The following is a 20,595-nucleotide window of genomic DNA, read 5'->3' on the forward strand; positions in this document are numbered from 1 at the left end:
ACCACCACCTCCTCAAAATACATCTCCACCCCCATTGACATCTACACCTTCTCCCCTCCTCCTTAATAATCCATTTCACCTACATCACCACCATCATCTCCACATGTTTCTTTGTAAATGCAGATTACCTCTCCAGCAGCATCAACATTATCTAGGGAAAAACCCATAGCTTCTTTTATCAGACTTCTCTCCAGTGTTAATGCACGTAGCATGTCCTTGAATTCATCCGTCTGTGCATCAGTTAATGTTCTTTCTGGTTCCACACGCTAGAAATGTTAATGAGGAAAATGAATTATGAAATGACTAAGAAACTATAATCTACAATTGTGTAATGCAAAAGAAAAATTATTTAATTATCCACGCCAAAATTATGACAAGCACCCTGCTTCTTCCTGTAGCAAATGTGGTGCCAGATTCCTTTTCATGCTTAGGGCTTTTTGCAATCGACTTCACCTCCACCACAAACACCAACTACTTCCCCCCAACCAAAAAGAAAAAAAAAATTGAGTATTGATGAGGATCAAGAATAGAATAAAACCTTGGTCCTTAGTGGGTGTAGTTGGAGTTGTATAAGATATTTTCTTCAGGCTTCTTTAGCTAAATCAGACATGGTTGGTTAAAGGGGCGTGAAGTGTGATCAACCTTCCTTAAAAAAAAAAACTCAAGGACCCTTTACTCTCTCTCCAAAACTTGGAAAGGCGAAATCTTTAGAGAGAAAGAAGGAAGATTGGAAATAGAGAGTCACAGATGGAATTTCATTAGAAGGTGGTAAGTGGCGGAGACGAAGACAGTAAATAGAGAGAGAGAGTTTTGACTTACAAAATAGTCTGCTCCAAGAATCCAATATTTTGTTTTTAATTTAAAGTTTTAAACAATGGGATGAGTGTCCATCTAATAGGGACGCCTGTCCATTGTGATTTTTGTGTAAAAATTTTTAATTTAAATAATGGACGGACGTCCATCTAATAGGGACGCCCATCTATTCAATAGGCTGCCCGTCCATGATTTTTGTTTTCTATTTTTTTTAATTTAAATTATGGACGAGCATCCATCATAAGTTCAAATGAACGGTCGTCCAATAATAATGGACGGTCGTTCATTCACAGAATATTTGTTAACGCGATACATGGCTCATCTGGTTCAGTAGACACGTTGTTCGGTGTAAAAATTCAGTACACAACATTAGTGTCCGTAGCATTTTTCAATTTTATTTGGCAATGCCTCTCATAAGGAAAAATATTTCGAGATGTAAGATTTATGTCCTATTCTGCAGAGACAATATTTACTATTTAATTTGATATTTTTGCTAATCATTTACTATTACTATTAACAAACCTATTTTTTATGACTGATATTTATTATTTAATTTGATTTTTTTTTTTTTTTTTTTTTGTTTTTTAAGGTTAGAAATTGGAAAAGGTAAATAATTTTGATATATAAAATATTTGTAGGTTGTAACAAACTGTAATTATATGTTAAAGACTTTTTAACCTGAATATTGATTTTAAAGTTTGATTACATAGTTAAATCATTATTAAAGACTTTTTCCCACTCAAATAATGGTCTAAAGACATTTTTTCATCCACGAACTTTCAGAATAACACTTTATTATGTAAAGCACAATTTTATTGGTAAATTTCATTGTGAAGAAATGTAGAATGGTCAAAAGTTCATTACAAGTAAGGACAGGATTGTGAATTAAGGTTAAAAATCCACCCAAAAGCATCCCTCAAATGACAGCCACCGCACTTCATTTTTTCGCACGTCGAAACCAAATTTTCGATCGACTCTGGCATCGGAAATCACCCTACTCACCGCCATCGCCATTCACCTCACCAGCTCCATCCCTCCAAAACCCTTCTTACTCCCACCCACGTTAACTTCTCATTCGTCGACGCAGCTCCTAGGGTTTTATTCAGGAGTTTCCGTGCTCTTCCATCCAATTTACGGCTGGTCTAATCATCGAAAATCAGCCTTTCACCTCCACCTGCTCTACGGCGACTCCTTTCAAAAACCCACAACAGGCCAGACTTCAATTTTAGGTCGTTCATCGTCTGTCACTCCTTAGGGCTTTTGCGATTTTGGCAAAAATTGGGATTGATTGTTGGTCGTTTTAGTGTTTTGAAAGAAGTTTTAGTGTATGTGATTGGGATTGTTTGTAATTGTCTGTTTGGTGATTGTTTGTGGTGGTATTTTTGGGTTGTTCTTCTTGTCGGTAATTGCTGTTTTTTTTGCCTCTTCCCAAGCACACTTACAGCTCGACAAATTGTCTCAAAAAGTTTCATCTTTGATTTCCAATGATTGAGGAGTGATTATGGGTAGGGGTTAGAAGGGTTTTGGTAGGGGGATGTCAATGAGTTGAATGGTGGTGAAAGGGTCAATTTCCGGTGCCAAAATCGGTCGAAATTTGGGCTAAGGGGCTCAAAACTTTGATTTGCGATTGGCGGCAATTAGGGGTTGATTTTTGGTGAGGGTATTTTCTCTTCACAATGAACAGCATTGCATTTAATATAATTTATTAACGAAATATAACGTTTGGTTAGTAAAGTGTTATTTTAAAAGTTTGCTTGTGGAAAAGTGTTATTAGTCCATTATTTGGGTGGGAAAAAGTTATTTACTCTTTGCATAATCAATCAATTGGTCAATCTATGATGACACGAACTTTTAAATTTGTAGTATAGTATATAGAAACTTCAAATCCAATCCAATCTAATGCTTTATAAATTATCTAGATGAGATTAAAAATAATTTTTCAACTTCTCTGTATGAATCATTAAATTACCTTAATCCAACAAATAAGATTTTATGTTGTAATTTCATGATAAATTACATTAATCTTTAACTAGTAATACATTAACAAAACTATCTTATATAGTTTGAATATTTTTGCAAATAACTTATTAATGAATATGTATATGCTTTTCTATATTGAACATGCAAAAATATGACTATCATTATAACAAAAGAAACTAATATGATCTGTGCCATGAAAAATCATTAATCCGTGTATATAATAAAGTATGTATACCGAAAGTAAAATCATCGAATTTAATATCGATATTGATGATTGTTGATGGTTGAATATGATAAAAGAATCTTTGTAAAATCATGCGTTTGTTTAGTTATTCCAGTAGTATTTTTGAAATATTATTATAAAATTGAGTAGGGTTATTATTTCGAGAATAGGATTTGAAAAAAATGTGTTTGATTGAGTATTTAGTTGGATTATTATTATGAGAATATGATTTGATGTTTGGTAAAATATTAGAGTTGAATAAATTGTAGAAAAATTGTTTGGTATATTATTTTATAAAGGATTTATTGATAGAATTCTTTGTTGTTTTTTGTTAATTAATTTTTATTATTATACCATAAAAACTTATCAATTAACGTTTTAATATTATTAAATATTTAATTGTTAATTTCGTAATCACTAACTTAAAGACAAATTTGGAACTATTAATTTCAAGTACAAATACATCAATTAAAAACACCACATTAGTACATCTATGACGAAGCTACTGATTGTCAACCCTTAGAATCGATTATACAACTATACTCCATTAACAACTATGGCATCATTCATATGTTGTTCCCATATTTCAGTCATTATGTTATTCCGCACATGTGCCATGTCATCAATAATACGTTGCTGCGGTTGACTCAATCCATCCCCATTTCCTTCATCTGCTACCCCGTTTTGGTCGCAAATATACTTTCGCAGGAGACTGTTCGAAGATTTCATCCTACATATTGTACCTTTTGATAAAATTATGAAGTACACAACATGTCATAACAATCTGAGCTTGTTTCTCCAATGGGTAATTATTCATGCCATCGAGAATTCTGAATCTTTTCTTTAGAACACCAGAGGTTCTGTCAACAACATTGCGGAGTGATGCATGTTTTTAGTTAAACAACGCCTGTGGATCATTTCGGTTATGACGGCGATCATGTAGATGGTAAGGAATTTGTCTATGAGGGGCAAAGAATCCCCCTCTATTTGCATAACCCGCATCAACCAAATAGTATTTACCTGTAATCAACTCACACATATTATTTGATATTTCAATCCAAAAAAGGGAGCAAATACGCTATAATACGTAAAGAAGCCAGTTGTACCTGGTGGAGAATGCGAGAATCCAGAATCAGGATCATCAAGAACCGAATTTAAAACCTTTGAGTCGTGGGCAGATCCTTCCCAGCCAGTGACAACATAAGTGAACATCATCCTGAAGTCACATATAACCATGACATTTTGCGACAACGTTCTTTTACGATTCCGAAAGACATCGGCCAACTCACCTAGAACCCAAGCATCGACATGCGTGCCATCAATCGTCCTTATACAATCCTGTGAACAAAAGATAACATTCAATAATATCAACCGACTGTCAACATATATAACACAACGAATTGAAGTACCTAATAATAATAATAATAATAAAAGTACATTAAAGAACGGGTAATATTTTTTGTTGGTCAATATTTCCTCTGGAACTTCACTGAAGTTTGGTGCCTTGATAAACTCTGTCTGCAACTCACATATCGCATTGCAAACTTTGCCCATAAATCTAAAGATTGTCTCACCCGATGTTGGAAATCCTCTATAATAGTACTGTATGTCTCGTTTTTTCCAACGGTTGTAAAAAATATCATAACCTGTTCTTCAATACTAATCCTCTTGGAGTCTCACAAGTTCCCTTGTTGTGCCAAACTGTAACATAAGTATCTAAAACATTGTTTGTCCATGTGGCACTTCGCAAATATTCTGTCAAGATGGCCATTAAGTACTTCCAACATGTTATTATGACCAGTTAATGCAGATGTATGTCGTAATCGTCATCCATGTGTTCTGAAGTTTGTTTCCAACGTGGCAACTGCAGACAATGCAACCACAACATCTACTAGAATTTCCCTTTCTTCATTAGCATCATTTCAGTTACAAGCTGTACGCCTAAATGACACCATCTAAACCTGCACATTTGTAAAACATTAATCATCAATTCATACAGTTGTGGTACTTAGGAAAATATAACATTCAATATTTAATTGTACTTCCAATCTCGAACTTATATGAAACATGCTATAACATTAAAACAATAACATATTGTATAAGTACATACAATAGCAAACATAATTACATCAAAACTAAATCAAGATGCTCCAAAAAATAAACAACCATATAAGAGATTAGTGCCCACTAGTTAGTACAAAATTGTGGGACTACACGTAGGACAAACAGGCTCATCCTAATCAATTCGAAAACCTAGTATAAACCCAATTTAACCTATGCTCGAGTGGCATTTGTACGAATGCCTCCCTAAACCCTAGATTTTCATATAAGTAATCAACAACTTTGATGTAAATATCTGTATGAACTTGCATAAATGTCAAAATGTCCAAATTGTTGGACATGGAAAATGGATCAAATCGACGACTAGTGTTCTCTCCGACCCCCCCCCCCCCCCCCCCCCCCCCCCCCCCCCCCCCCCCCCCCCCCCCCCCCCCCCCCCCCCCCCCCCCCCCCCCCCCCCCCCCCCAATCTTCATTACGATTTCCAGCCCCAGATCCCCTACTCCTATCAACAAGTACGTATGTCAGTCTGCCAATCACATCCACAAGTTCTTGTCTCGGACCGGATTTCTTCCTCCTCCTCTTGGGTCTTCCATGACCAGAGATGTTTGATCATTTTTCTCCCGTTGTTTGATTTGGATCAGGTTCGAACACACTCTCGTCATTGTCAGTCGATCCATGTTCAGATGAATTGTAGTTAGAATCCACTAGTTGGGACGTTGATGTGTCCGCGAATCTCCCAGTGGCGCTTTGCTTTTAAAAAATGTCCTCATATAACTCCTTATACGGAAGAACTACGCCGTCTGTTTGTTCTGTTGGTAATGAAAAGACACATACATTAATATGTGTTTGTCAAGGAAAAATGTGTAAAACGTACGATGTCATAGATTAATATGAATTTAAAATATGAAAAGTTATCTTGACATATTCTCCCCAAAACTCTAAGGTACACATTTGGGTTTGGTTTTGATGATCCCAACCGAAACCCGTGTGTTGAATAAGTTTGCTCCAAGCATTATATATATTTTTCAATCGAAGAACTTATAAGCTAAATGTCCTATGTTGAGCTTCTTCCCAACCAACGGTTCCAAATCAACCAACTTATTCCGGTAATCCATCGTTTTAATTGCAGTACCATGGGCATTTTTTGCACGCTTAGACAACATAATCAGAAATTGGTGGTCATCTCAGCGGACCGGCTAATGTTATTACTCATCTAACAATGGTACGATGGAACGACAAACAAAATTGAGACATTATAATAATAAAGCAAACACATCAACACTCACATATGCAAATTAAACCCTCATAAACTAAATATAGAGAAACTGTTACCTCGTTTGATCCGACACTACTTGAAGGCATCAATACAAAGGAAGATACGGGCAGGGTCTACGACTGACTCGAAGTCTGTAAAAACGTTGAAACTGCCTCATTTGCCTATAGTAGTACTAAATCGTACGACGTGGCGCTTTCATTACAAACACATCTCTTCATACGACAACTCCAAACCTTGCAAAATAGATGGATATCTTGTATTACTAATAGTTAATTACATAATCAACGAAGACGGTATGATTTAACAGTCTCTAAATGCACCATTTTGAAAGTATTTCCAAATGTTACAAAAAAATAAATGAATTAAATTAACATAATATGTTGTGATTTAAAATAAAAAAATAGACGTCCCAACAACAAATTTCTTGTTGCCGGAACTTGTTCATAAAATAGCCAAACCCAATTTTGCAAATTTTGATTGACGAAATAGCCCCTTTCACTTTTCTTTACCTCCTAAAAAACCATTTTAACCTATTGTCCATATAATTTTTTTTACTGCAAATTGCCCCTTTCACATTTTCATTTAGTTCACATATTTCATATAATTTTCGTTTCCCCCCTCATCTTCCCTTTTTATTTTTTTAACCTTTTCAAAAACCCAAACCCGGGTTGGAGGTGGGTGTGGAGGTAGATGGCTGATGGTGGGTGAACTTCATTGGAAAATGTGCACCGGTGGTGGTAATCGGAAGCTGGTGGCCTCGGGTTGGAGGAGGGTGGCCGACGATGGGATAACAAACTTCGAAAGTGCGCCGGTGGTGGCAACGAGAAGATGTTGACCTCGGGTTGGAGGAGGGTGGCCAACGATGGGTGAATTTCACTAGAAAAGGTGTGCCGGCAGTGGTTAAAAAGGATGGTGGGCTTTGGTTGGATAAGGAAACCAAGATGGTGCGGATCTCGAGTTCTGGGCGCCAGTGGTGGAGCTCGAAACTGGTGGTCTGGGGCCCAAGGCAATCAAAAGAACTCGAAAATGGTGGTCGTACCTACTGGCCTCAGTTTGTCGGAGGAAACCGAAAGATTATGGTGTTTCTTGAGTCTTAAGCGAGGAAGAATGTGTTTTTGGGTGGTGTTTTTTAATGCAGGTGGATGAGGGTGTTATGGTGATTGTAACGTGGAAGAAGGTGGCGGTTTCTTTTGCAATTTTTGAAGAAGAAATGTGGAAGAAGGTGGCAATCGCTAGCTCTGATCTTTAAAGAAGAAGGTGGAAGTTGTGGTATATGAAGGTGGAATCCGTAGATAAACTGAAGAAGAAGGAGAAAAAAAGAAGAAAGAAGGAAAAAAGAAGTGAGTTGCAGCGCTGGTTATGATCTTTGAAGAAGAAGGTGGAAGTCGTGGTATATGAAAGTGGAAGCCATAGATTAATTGAAGAAGAAGGAGAAAAAAAAAAAAGTAAACTACAACATCGCCTAAATCAGAAGTCAGGAATCAAATTTTCCCTGAATAATATGACAAACGCATATTTTAAAAATCTGACTACAAAAATTAAATACAATGCTGAAACAATGTCATCATATACTATTATTATTATTATTGGAATTCAAGTGAATATACTGATTTGATAATTTAATCATTTTAGTATTCATTGTCATAGGTATGGGTACAATTTTATAACTGAATTTGATTAAAGGGCAGAACGACTTACACCTACTCAAGGTTTGTTAAAATGATAGATTGGTACCCAAAAGGTTTTAAAAAGACAAACAGGTACCTTTCGTTAGCGAAAAGACTAGAATGCCCTTTGAGAAATATTAGTCTATTTTTTTAATTACTTTTAGAGCCCTTAAGTTTATTAATTCCATCAAATACCCCCAGAAAAAAGTTTAAAAATGAACAAAAACACCCCACCCACCCATACTTGCCAGATTTCGACGGCCACCGCCGGTGATAGTCGGAATCTGTCACAACGGTCTATGCCACCACCAGAAATGGCCGGTAGTTCACCGATCTGGCCTTTTTCGGTCAGATCCACCATGGATATGACCAGAAAATGCTAGATCTGGCTGTTGACGGCCGCAACACTCCATCTTTGATCGTCACTTTCTGGCCAGATCTGGCCTTCTCACGTCAGATCTGGTCTTTTCCAGCTAGATCCACTATAGATCTGGCCGAAAAATGCCAGATCGGTGAATTACTGGCCATTTACGGTGGTGGCCGTCAAAATCTGGCAAGTATGGGTGAGTGGGGGTGTTTTTGTTAATTTTTAAACTTTTTTCTGAGGGTATTTAGTGGAATTAATAAACTTAAGGGGATTAAAAGTAATTAAAAAAATAGACTAATATTTCTCAAAGGGCATTCTAGTCTTTTTCCTAATGGAATGTACATATTTATCTTTTTTAAACCTTTTAAATATCAATCTGTCGTTTCTTCAAACCTTGGATAGGTGTAGGTGTAAGTCGTTTCCCCTTTGATTAAATATGTATTTGAATTCTTCTTATCACGTAAGGCTTTCTTGTTGCTGACATCTTTGCGTAATGTAATGTCATTCTCGAATTCAAACTCAGATTAATGATGCAGCATAGTATGATATTTGGCGTGAAACTCGTGTGTCGCGAAAAAGTTAGAACTACCTGGATATTTCCATTTTATTCCACGTGTTTTTTGAAATTCTTTACATATAAACTTTATTATTATTTACTCGTTAAATTAAATTAAATATTGTGTGTTTAGACTTAGGGAACTAACGAATGTGTTTAAGGGAATAAAATTTGACATGACAATTAACACACATATCATATGATATAAATTAGCTTCCATATCACTAAAGCCATCTGCCAGTGAATGAAATCTTTTTACTTTATATTATCTTCAATTCAGTTTCACTTATATCGTATTATATTACGTCACTCTATGCATTATCTCACGTGGAACTCCTATTTTATTAATAATGTCATCACTTTTTGAACATTATACTAAATCACTTACTTCAAACGTCTTTTATTATAATAATAATTCCACTAACAGTGTCAGCTTTGATAAAGTTACAAGGTATTGGGGTGGCCGTGGACGGTGGAGGGAGCGCTGAGATTTCGATGTTGAAATTAAAACGCCTTTTGTGTGTGCAAATAAATTATCGATTGCAGTGAAAACCAACCACGTGTCTGACCTAATTAAATGGGGAAAGAAAACGTTATTGCGATAAGGATAAAGATAATATATTACTCAACCAAATTAATTTATTTATTCATCATTTTCTCCTAATTTCAAAGTCAGATTCAGATTAACAGAATCAACGTCAATAACAATGTTTAATTATTATTTTCTCATGATTTCAACTTTTATTAAAATTTTAGCTTTTATAATGTTAATAATGTGCATACTTTGAAAAAAAAAAAAAAAAATCCTTGTTAAAAATATTTTTTAATGGAGTAAACAATTTTTCCCACCAAATGTTTGACTTAATGACACTCTCTCACCCAAACAGTATCAAAACATCACTTTTCCATCAAAAATTAATATTTAGTTACTATCCAAAACCAATTTCGACAGCAAAATTTCTTTCTGTTACTACAATTTGAACCTCTAATCTCATTTCTATAAAACTCCTTTCATTCTGGCACCTAATTTCTTGTTGATTGTTGATCATCGCAAAACTAGAGTTTCCTATTTTTTTAATTTTCGGCTGATTCCGACAACGAATATTCAATCGGTCACCACCATTCGAGCTATCAACCTCTACTCTATAAAACATTTCTTATCCTGACTCCCAGTAACTCGTTGAACACAAATTAAGAAAATGAAAAGTATTTTGAGTATTAATAAAATATAAACTTTTGATGGAAAAGTGGTATTTTGAAACTTTTTTTATGGAAAAATGACAAACCTTGAGTGGGAAAAATGGTTTACTCTTTATTGTTTAAACTTGTAGCTTAAGGCCGTATTAAAATAGTTTTAAATAATAAGTTAAAATTACTTACTATGTAAGAAAATAATTTTAATTAATAAATTTATCTATTTACTTATTTAAATAATAAGTAATTAATATCAATTTAAAATTGATTAGTAAGTAAAATTCCAGATAGAAGATCAACAAAATTCGACTTAAGATGTTATTTTAATCTTTAAAATATACCTTTGCATTGAGGATGATAAATCTAAATAATAGAAAATTCAAGTATATCTTTAACTTATAGTAGGTATATTTTGTATAGCTTCTTAAAATAGAGTTTATTGAAGGAAATTAAGATAAATAAAATTACCATTTTGAAGATTGATACGATCGACTTATGCAAACCAACACCGACAATTCAATACCATTTTACCTAGATATTGTGAATTCGGTATCATGTTATCTAATATAATTATGATAGTTTTAAAATAGTATATGAATATACTCTTAACAGTTGACAGGGACGTCTATTTAAAATCTTTTAACTTGATTTGTTAAAGCCATTTGTGAGTTATCCATTAGTTTCAATTAAATGGTGTTGAGAAGAAAGATAAAATAATTATTTTTGTCACTTTAATTTTAAAATAGTAAGTTAGCATATAATGACTTCCGATTTTTAAGATTATTGGATAATTCATCTATGCTAATAAAATATTGTTAAGAGAAATGTTAAATATTTATTTTTCAATGTTATTGGATTAAAAAAGATGAAGGATTACAAAAAATGTCAAAAAAATTAAGAAAAAAACTTATCTACAATACTTCTTGTTAATGCTGGATTTTGACACCAACGATTTTACACGTGTAAAATGTTAAAAATTCATATGTGAGCTAATTATAGTGAGTGGGTGAGGAACTATGAGCACAGTAACATGTAAAAACATAAATGTAAAGTTGACAAGATAATTTTTATAATGGTTCAGATGCTTAAAACGAATCTTACATCTATTGCGTTCGCTTATATAAATTACTTTCTGATTGCTATACAAGCTTACAAAAGATCGCGATCTAGGATTGCAAGTATTTAGTGTTTTAAGTATTCTTACAGAATATCAAGTCAGTCTCTTTCTATTAGTGTATCTTTGTTATTTATACCCGTTTAGCTCAAAGTAATGATTACACTTTTGTAAGTGTCATGATCTCGTAAAGATCTCTCATACCTTCCTATTCTTGAGAACTCAAAGAATATACTTAAATTAAATCGGGCTTAGATAGGTGTGCAAATCAAATTCACTAAAACACAAATTCTTGAGTCGGTTTAGGTTTGTGATTGTTGTATTTCTTTTGCATGTGGAGATGTGTCATGTTTTGGATGGTGAAATAATTTTTTGGATTCTAATTGGTGTTTGATGATATCAGCACATGTCAATTCTTATTTCAAACATAACATTTATAATTTCCAATCCTATAATAAATTAGTAATTAATAAAAATAAGTTAAATACAAAATTGAAGTTAACATATCAATTCAACTAGCTAATACATGTTGTCGGTGAGATGTACGCAATACAGTGTGAACCATTGAAGTGTTTTGATGTGATGATTCACAATAAATACAGTTCGCATAAAAATTAAGGAGCAATCGATCCAAGTAATGCGGCAGATCCCACTAGTAATATATAAATTGGCGGTGAAACAAACAAACAAAAGCGCCCACTGGACACTACTCCTGCATCATTTTCATGGTGTAGTGCATTCATGAGAAGGTGGAAAATGTGGAATTCGAAAAAGTTGAGCGAGGGCCCACCCACCCACTTAATAATTTGAAAGGCTAAACTCAAACTAGTGTCTGGGGACAGAAAATTTTGACAGTGTTGTGAGGTTGCTAGACAATAACGTGGGGGGGGGGGGGGACCTCTGATCTGAACTCACTGAAACAAAGGTCAGCGCCGTTTGGCGCGTTGGAGATAAAATCAACCACTGATGGGCCACCCATTTATAGCCGTGGCCTACGTGCCTTGCGGTACGGGTAATAAATATCCCAGGAGACAGGAGACTGATGATTTAAAAAAAAGGGCCACTCCTTTCACTATACAACAGCGATTTTCTTACCACTGACTCGTATAATTAGAGAAAAATTACACAAAATAGTCATTCTATCTTTTGTGTTTTATCTAGTTGTATGATTGAATTAGAAGCATAATATTGCTCCTACATGCTATATTACTTGTAACTTCTCGAGGATTATCAAGTTTGTGGGATAATTTTACTTATGAGATATTGGTTTATATACAAGTTGGTAGGCAAGTTCAGCTGACAATTTTTTTTTTTTTTTAATTGGGATATCCGGACTAATTTGTATGTACCTCAACTAATCTCTGAAATCCAGTAAACACCTTACAAGCCCCTCAACTAATCCCCAGAGTTTATTGAATATCCTACAAGCCCAAAAAAACCACCTAAGCCACAATATTATTATGATAAATTGAACCCAGAAACTAAAGAATTAAGCAAATCTCCTTGACTGACAGACTAATCCCTTTGAGTTAATTTAGCTGATAATTACTTATTTTGAACTTATTATTTTCGTTAACAGCCTCTTATTTTCTCTACCTGAAAATTTTCATATCATTTGTATTTCAATCAAAATTCCACACGAATTCACAAGTCCTACAAAAGACCATGCAATATAGTCTATTTGTCTACGACTAATTTAGAGACTAAAGCAAAGCACAAAAAAAGAGTAACTCAAAATAAAAATAAGAAGCATTAAGGAGTGCTGGGGCTTGGGTTCAAATTCTCTCAGACAAAGAGGCCAGGGCCTGGGCCGCTGGTAAGCATAGAAAGAGGATTTCTGCCAACTCTTTTCCACTATACATATTTTCAGATCTCTTTTTTCCCATTGTGATCAGATAAAGTATTCTACTATATTGCACACCCATGCTTTGTTTAAAAAATTATAAGAGCAAATCAATTGTTTCTTTTCTTTCAACTCAAAAAAATATGGCATAATTTTAAAACATTATGACTTCAACCTACACGACTAACAATTGGGTGATTATCTTGTTATGCACTTGATTGATCGCAAAATTAGTTAAAGTTAACATTCATCACCTAAATCATGCAAACGATTAGCAAACCCAGATCCCTCCGATGAATAAAATACTGTTCTACAAATATAATACAAATGATCAGTTTAGTTAATCATATGAAAATTTACATATTTTGTATAATTTATTACCAATCTTACACTCAATACCACTGAATTTACTGGAAAAAATATGTTTCTGTAATGAACCCTCAACACTTAATCTATTTGTTTCTTCTTCAACCACTCTCTTTAAAGAATTGCTGATGTCTCCTGATGCCCAAGCTAAGGATATATGGGGGCGTGGATTCTGTTATCAACATTCAACAAAGCATACATGAGACATAACAGATACCGGGTGCTTAAGCAGTTGTGGTATATATATTCTAAACATGTTATTAGCAACATGGCAAAAAGTCAATAACATTAATAACAAACCTTGTAAAATTCAGGAAGATCATGAAGCCTGTAAACCTCGTTGACCACTTGAATCTGCTTAGTGATCTGAAAGGTTTGAAACCAATCAGTATCATATTTATGGCAACTTAATGGAAAATAGAATGAAATCATTTGAATGTTGAGGATGCATGATTAAATGAAGCTCATGCCACCAATTATTCATCTGCCTATACCCACTTTAAAAATTGAAAACACAGAGCATGTAGACTTGCAGATGATTTAGGTATCTAAGCTCTGGAGCTTCCCATAAGCAAAAGCTAAGGGCTAATTAGGAAATAAATACATAGAGCATACCTCAAGTAATCCTCCTGTAAGAACTTCTATGGAGAGAAATGATCGTGTACAATCATCATTTATAAAAACCTCCCACTTGCTAAAATCAATCCAATACCTGCTTGCAATAAAACAATGTGTTAAACCGTATCATACAATTGAATTTTAACGAAATCTGCAAGAGAATATAATCTGACCGCCTCTGACAATGAAGCTTCTGGCGAAGCATCGATACAATAGAGTCAATCTGGTGCAAGCGTATTGGGACAGTTCTTCCTAAACTTATGTGAAACTCCCTTCCCAATGTAATTTGCTGAAACTTAGAATCATCTTTATACAGACTATTTAATGGAATGTCAATGCCAACAACATGAAGACCTGGCACAATAGATGACACCTTCTTCAAAAGCTGGGCCAGCTCCTTCTTTAGGGCAGATGGTATAGTAACTAAAGAAAAAACTGCTGTTAAGTCTCGCATATCACAACATTAAAAGACTATGAATGGTATATTATGGAAGCATAAACCCGGTAAATTAAAAAAAAAAATAATAATGGTTTCACCGTTTTAGTAACCTAAAATGTTTTGCGTAAACCTAAATTCCATTGCAAAAAAACAAAGTCGAATCTCAAAAGGACCTGGGATATAGACGTGTAAAGCATAGTTGCCTTCAACATGGGGAAAGCTCCGGACTCTGCTCGGCTGAGGCTGACTAATAGTAAGATAATCTACCGTACCTTTCATAGGCAAAATATAACAAACAGTTGGCGACCACAGAAGAAAATCGTAAGATTAGTAGAAGATTTCTGAAATTTACCCGATGAATTGGAAGGATTGAGCAGAGAGAGAGGCGGCGGTGGCAAGGGCAAATTGATAGTCTCCGGCTCAATATTTGAATTTGTAACACCGGTGCTTGTAATTGTAGTTGAGTAATCGAGTTCTGAGTCAGAGTCGGACGATGTGCCACCGTACGAGGCGATCAGAGCTTCCATTTTACATTACTCCTTGTTTCTCCACGCTAGTTTTCAGGGTTCCAACTCCTGAACTCCGACATCACCGGTTGGGCCCAATTATTAAGAAACGTGTAATTCCATTTCAGGTTCGCTAGTTCTAATTACAAAATATACCCTCAAATTGAAATTATATATGGGCCAAAAATTCGGATAGCCCAAACCCGAAGACCCATGAACCAGGCTCCACTCTGATTTTCCCTCCAAAAACAATTTTGAAGATTTTTTGGGATACTATCAATTTGACTATAAACTTTTTAGACTTCATTGGGAGGATAAAAGTAACAATTTATTCAATTAGAGACATTTATGGTACGTTTGATTCATTATTTCGGATAAGATTTTGAGGATATGATTGGATAGTTAGATAGGGTTATGATTACGAGAATAAGATTTGCAGAATATGTGTTTGGTTGAGTATTTTGACCTTGATATTTGTGTTGAATATTTGATTAATATATTTTTTTATAAATGATTTATTAATATAATATTTTGTTGAATTTTGTTAAAATAATGTATTATTATATATATAACTTATCAAGTTACATTTTAATAATACTAAATATTTTATTGGTAATTTTGTCACCCGTAGATATTAAAAAACAAAAACTCATATTAATTTCAAGTACTAATCCAACTGTTTAAAAACATCACATTAATACATATATCACAAAAGTACTAACTATCAACCTTTACAATCATTATTACACGTATACTTCATTAACAACTATGACATGGTCCACTGTGCTGCCCACAATGCATTCGTTATGTTATCCCGTATAGTCGTCATGTTGTCTACAATACCTTATTGCGGTTGATTCGGTCCTTCTCCATTTCACCCATATTCTGCCCCGTTTTGACGATCACCATATACTTGCTCATTACCCGTACTATTATTGGTTTGTTCGAAGATACGGTCGTCCATATTGTACATTCTGATAAAATTATGAAGTACACAACATGCCATAACACCCTTGTTTGTCCAACGGGTAATTGTTCATTCCATTGAGAATACGGAACCGTCTTTTCAAAACACCAAAGGTTCTCTCGATAGCATTGCGGAGTGAAACATGTCTGTAGTTAAACAACTCTTGTGGCCCCCTTCGGTTACGGCGGTGATCAGAAATATAGTAAGCCACTCACCTATGAGGGGCGAGGAACCCATCTCTATTTGGATAACCCGCATCAACCAAATAGTATTTCGCTGTAATAATATCAGATATTTTATTTGAATTACAAGGCCTCAACAGTGGAGGTAATACGCTATAATACGTCAAGAAAATACTTATACCTGGTGGAGGATATGGGAATCCAGAATTAGGATCATCAATAATTGAATTTAAAACTCTTGAATCATGCGCATATCCTTCCCATCTAGTAACGACATAAGTGAACATCATCTTAAAGTCGCATACAACCATTACATTCTGTGACATCGATCCTTTGCGATTCTGGTACCTATCGGCAAATTCACGTGGAACTGAAGCGTATACATGTGTGCCATCCATGGCTCCAATACAGTCCTATAATGAAAATTGAATTTTACTCATATTAACCTACTATAAAAATTAATAACACAATAAACTTAACTATCTACTAATAGTAAACATAATGAACCAGTACCTTAAAGAAAGGGTAATATTTTCGGTTGGCTGATATTTCCCATGGAACATCATTGAAGTCAGGTGGTCTGATAAACTCTGTCTTCAACTCACATATAGCGTTGCAAACTGCGGTAACATGTCTAGAGATCGTCTCACCCGAATGTTGGAAATCCTCCATCATCGTTCTGATTGTCTCGTTTTTTCCAACGATGGTTAGAAATATCATAACTTGTTCTTCCACACTCGTCGTCCTGGTTGGTTGCAATTTGCCGTGATCAGATAAAATTTCACATAACAATGTAAAACCGTCTTTGTCCATGCGGCACTTGTCATAGATCCTGTCAGGATGACCGTTAAGTACTTCCAACATGTATTGATGACCAGTTAATACGGATGTATGTCGTGGTTCACGCCTACTTGCTTCTAACGCGGCAACACCGCAGAGTGCAATGGCTATATCTGTTAGTATTTCTTCTTTGTCCCTCTCATCTGTAGCACGTCGTCTTCTTCCTGTATGGCTAGATGACGCCATTTAAACCTACACATTTGTAAAACGTTTATCAACAATTAACAATTGTTGTACTACTTAGCAAAATATAACAGTCACTATGTAATTGTAATGACACTCGAAAATGGTGTTTATACATGTAATATCACATACATAAGTTCATACAGTAGCATTATAAATTGTAATTGTAATGACAATTGCCCACTAACGCATACAAAATTGTTGCCAAACACTTATAAAATATAGTGTCATCTACTTATTATTGGGAAACTTGGTAAAAATCCAATTAGCCTTTTCCTCTATTGGGAGTTTTACGAATATCTCCCGCCACCCTGGATTTTCATATAAGTACGTGACAACCGACAGGTAAAACTGTGTCGGTACTTGCATGGCCGTCATGATGTCAATAAAATTGCTCATGGAAAAAGGATCACATGGAGCACTGGTGTTCTCTTATTCCCTCTCATCTACACTGCGATTGCTAGCCCTCGATCCCATAGTCCGCTTCTCCGCAAGCTCGTCCGTCAAGCTAAAAATGACATCCGCAAGTGCTTGTCCCTGGCCGCTTCTGTGCCTCCTATTTCTCGCAATTCCATGGCCAGATGTGTTTGGCCATTTTTCCCCTGTCGTCCGATCAGGATCAGGTTCAAAGTCGTTATCATCCATGGGAACCGTGCCCGGATTGGAATAACTGGAGGTCTCCACCGGTTGGGATGTAGATGTGTACGCATATCTTTCGGTGGCAGTTTGCTTCTCAAATATTATTTCATAAAGCTCCTTGTGAGGAAGTCCCTTGTGGTAAAATTGTTGCGCCAGTGGGTTTTGCTGGTAAGTTAAAATAATGATATATTAATATTTAGCAGTCCGAAAAAAATACGTACATTTACGATGTCGTTGAAGAATGTTAGTTAAAAAATATGAAAATTTACCTTGACATATTCTTGCCAAACCTCAACGGGACAAGTTCGACTTTGTGACTTGTGATCCCACTCGAACCCCGTGTGTTGTAGTAATTTCCGCCATGCTTGATAAGTTCTTCGCAGGCGAAAGAACTTAGAGGTTAATTATGTGACGTTAAGTCGCCTGCCAGCCACTGATGATATGTCGTCCAACATTGCCTGGTAATCTGCTGTTTTTATTACAGTACCGTGCGAAGTTTTGGCTCGCTCAGATAACAGGACTATAAATTTGTGGGTGATCTCAGCGAACCAGGCCACATAATCACTCATCTAAGGACAGTACGGTGAGGGACAACCAACATTGGGACACCATACGAATCACCAATCACATTATAAAATATAATACTCACATGTTAACGTAATCAACTAAACACATAAACTTATAAACTTATACCTCGTTCAATCCGACACAACTTGAAGACGTCAATGCAGGGGAAGATACCGACAATGTTGACCAACAGGGTGTATGACGAACTCCAAGTCTGGAAAAACGTCGAAACTTTTGCCTCTTCTGCAAGTAGTAATCAATCCTACGACGTCGAGACAAATTATACTGACATCTGTGCATATGAGCGTAATTTCTTGTTACCATTAAAGAACGATGTCGAATCTACAGAACAAATATATCAATTAGTGAAATCCGAATAAAATATTAAAAATCGTAAAACAAAACAAAAACTTATTAAAACAAATCATTCGTGTGCCAAACAAAACAAAAACCTCCCATTTAAAAGGATTAATGCGTGTCAAAATAAAACAAAAACATTTATCAACCATTTGCCAAACAAAACAAAAACGCATTTAAAATAAAACAAAAACATTTATCAACCATTTGCCAAACAAAACCAAAACGCATTTAAAAGGATTAATACGTGTCAAAAATAAAACAAAAACTCAATTCCAACAATGTGCCAACCAAATAAAAAACGCAAAACACCTTTCCAACAATTTGCCAAACAAAACAAGATCTGAGGTGGCTAAACGGTGAAGGGTGTGTGACAGATCTGGGTTCATGGTGGTTGGGTATTTGAGGTGGGTTCACGGTGGTTGGGGAGCTGAGGTGGGTTCACGGCAGGGGAGCTGAGGTGGGTTCACGGTGGGGAGCTAAGGTGGGTTCAAGTGAATAAAAAATGGATACTGAGAAGTTGTGAAGATGCAGTGAAGAAAATTGTGAAGCAGTGAAGAAAAGTGAAAGCTGTAACGGTCAAAAATGGATACTGAAAAAGTTGTGAAGATGCAGTGAAGAAAATGGTGAAGCATGTGAAGATGCAGTGAAGAAAATGGTGAAGCAGTGAAGAAAAGTGAAAGCTGTAACGGTAAAAAATGGATATGAGAAAGCTGTGAAGAAATGTGAAAAGCTGTAAAGTTCAAAAATGTGTCAGGATTGTATTTTGGGGATAGAATTATGTAAAAAATGAACCAAACACTATCCTAATAATCCGGTCCAGAATATGGAAAATAATAATGAACCAAACACAATGTTAATTTAACTGTTATTTGTCATTAACTTTAATGAAAAATAATAGAATAATTTAGATGCCTTCAATTTTTTTTAAGTGAATTTAATTCTTAAAATCTAAATTTAAAAATCTTGAAAAACCAGAAAAAGACCAAAACCAATTTTTTTCAAAGGAAATTAGAAAACAAAAAACAAAAAATTAAGAAACTTAAAACTAAAAGAATATTTAATAAAAAAAAATTATTGTTTATTTTGTGAAAAGGAATAATTCAAATATTTTATTTAGTTATTTAAATTTTATTTTGTAATGTTCGATTACGTCTTTACCCTTATATAAAGTTAAATTAGGCATGACAATGTTCCTTGGAGGTTTTTTCAAGGATAGGGGCGAGGGTGGGGGGCGTTTTAATCCTTGTTCCCGGGGATGGGGCAAGAGTGGGTGATGCCTTTCCCTCGCCCCATCATGTATATAAAATATAAAATTAAAAAATATATATAATTTTCACTAATACCCCTATATTTCACCTAATTACACAATTATCTTATTTATATAAACCCATATTTTCCCAGTTTCTCTCACCCTAAATAATTGAACAAGAACAAACTCTAACCGATATTTATGTAAAATTAACTATGTTTAGAAGATTAATTTAAGTATTTGTCATGTGGACGAGAATTAACAATATTTAAGCAATTAATTTAAGTATTTGTCATGTGGACGAGGATTAACTATTTTGTTTAGCAATGCTTAAATTAATTTATGTTTATGTAAAATTAACGAGGTGGGGACGAGCCTCCAACATTCCCCTATGGGGCGAGAAAAGAGAATTCCTGTCATCCTTGTAACGGGGATGAGGCGAGGGTGGGAAGTGATTTTGAAGGTAGGGATGGATACAATGAATAAGATCCTATCCTCGCCTCGCCTCATTGCCATGCCTAAGTTAAATCTAACCTTAAATAACTATTTATTGTTCTTTATTAAACAATTTATAACTTCTGTC

At 35.0% G+C, this 20,595-nt stretch overlaps 1 protein-coding gene across 1 annotated transcript; it reads right to left on the reverse strand.

Moving 5' to 3' along the window:
- Nucleotides 1-13,390: 13,390 nt before the first annotated feature.
- LOC116117590 (U6 snRNA phosphodiesterase-like) lies at nucleotides 13,391-15,046 on the reverse strand. The gene is made up of 6 exons (XM_031403611.1): nucleotides 14,872-15,046; nucleotides 14,693-14,791; nucleotides 14,254-14,503; nucleotides 14,078-14,174; nucleotides 13,763-13,828; nucleotides 13,391-13,634 (listed from the first exon to the last, which is right to left on the reverse strand). The coding sequence occupies exons 1-6, from the start codon at nucleotides 15,044-15,046 to the stop codon at nucleotides 13,437-13,439; spliced, it is 885 nt and encodes a 294-aa protein (XP_031259471.1). The 3' UTR covers nucleotides 13,391-13,436.
- Nucleotides 15,047-20,595: the final 5,549 nt, after the last annotated feature.

This window comes from Pistacia vera, unplaced genomic scaffold, assembly GCF_008641045.1.
Source record: "Pistacia vera cultivar Batoury unplaced genomic scaffold, PisVer_v2 Contig818, whole genome shotgun sequence".
Taxonomy (NCBI): domain Eukaryota; kingdom Viridiplantae; phylum Streptophyta; class Magnoliopsida; order Sapindales; family Anacardiaceae; genus Pistacia; species Pistacia vera.

Excerpts from the sequence above, each read along its gene's own strand:
- LOC116117590 (XM_031403611.1), bottom strand. The coding sequence starts at position 15,046 with ATGGAAGCTCTGATCGCCTCGTACGGTGGCACATCGTCCGACTCTGAC. Across the intron at positions 14,504-14,692 it reads TTTACACGTCTATATCCCAG|TTACTATACCATCTGCCCTA; the intron begins GTCCTTTTGAGA and ends TTTTTTCTTTAG. Across the intron at positions 13,635-13,762 it reads ATCTTCCTGAATTTTACAAG|AATCCACGCCCCCATATATC; the intron begins GTTTGTTATTAA and ends TGTTGATAACAG.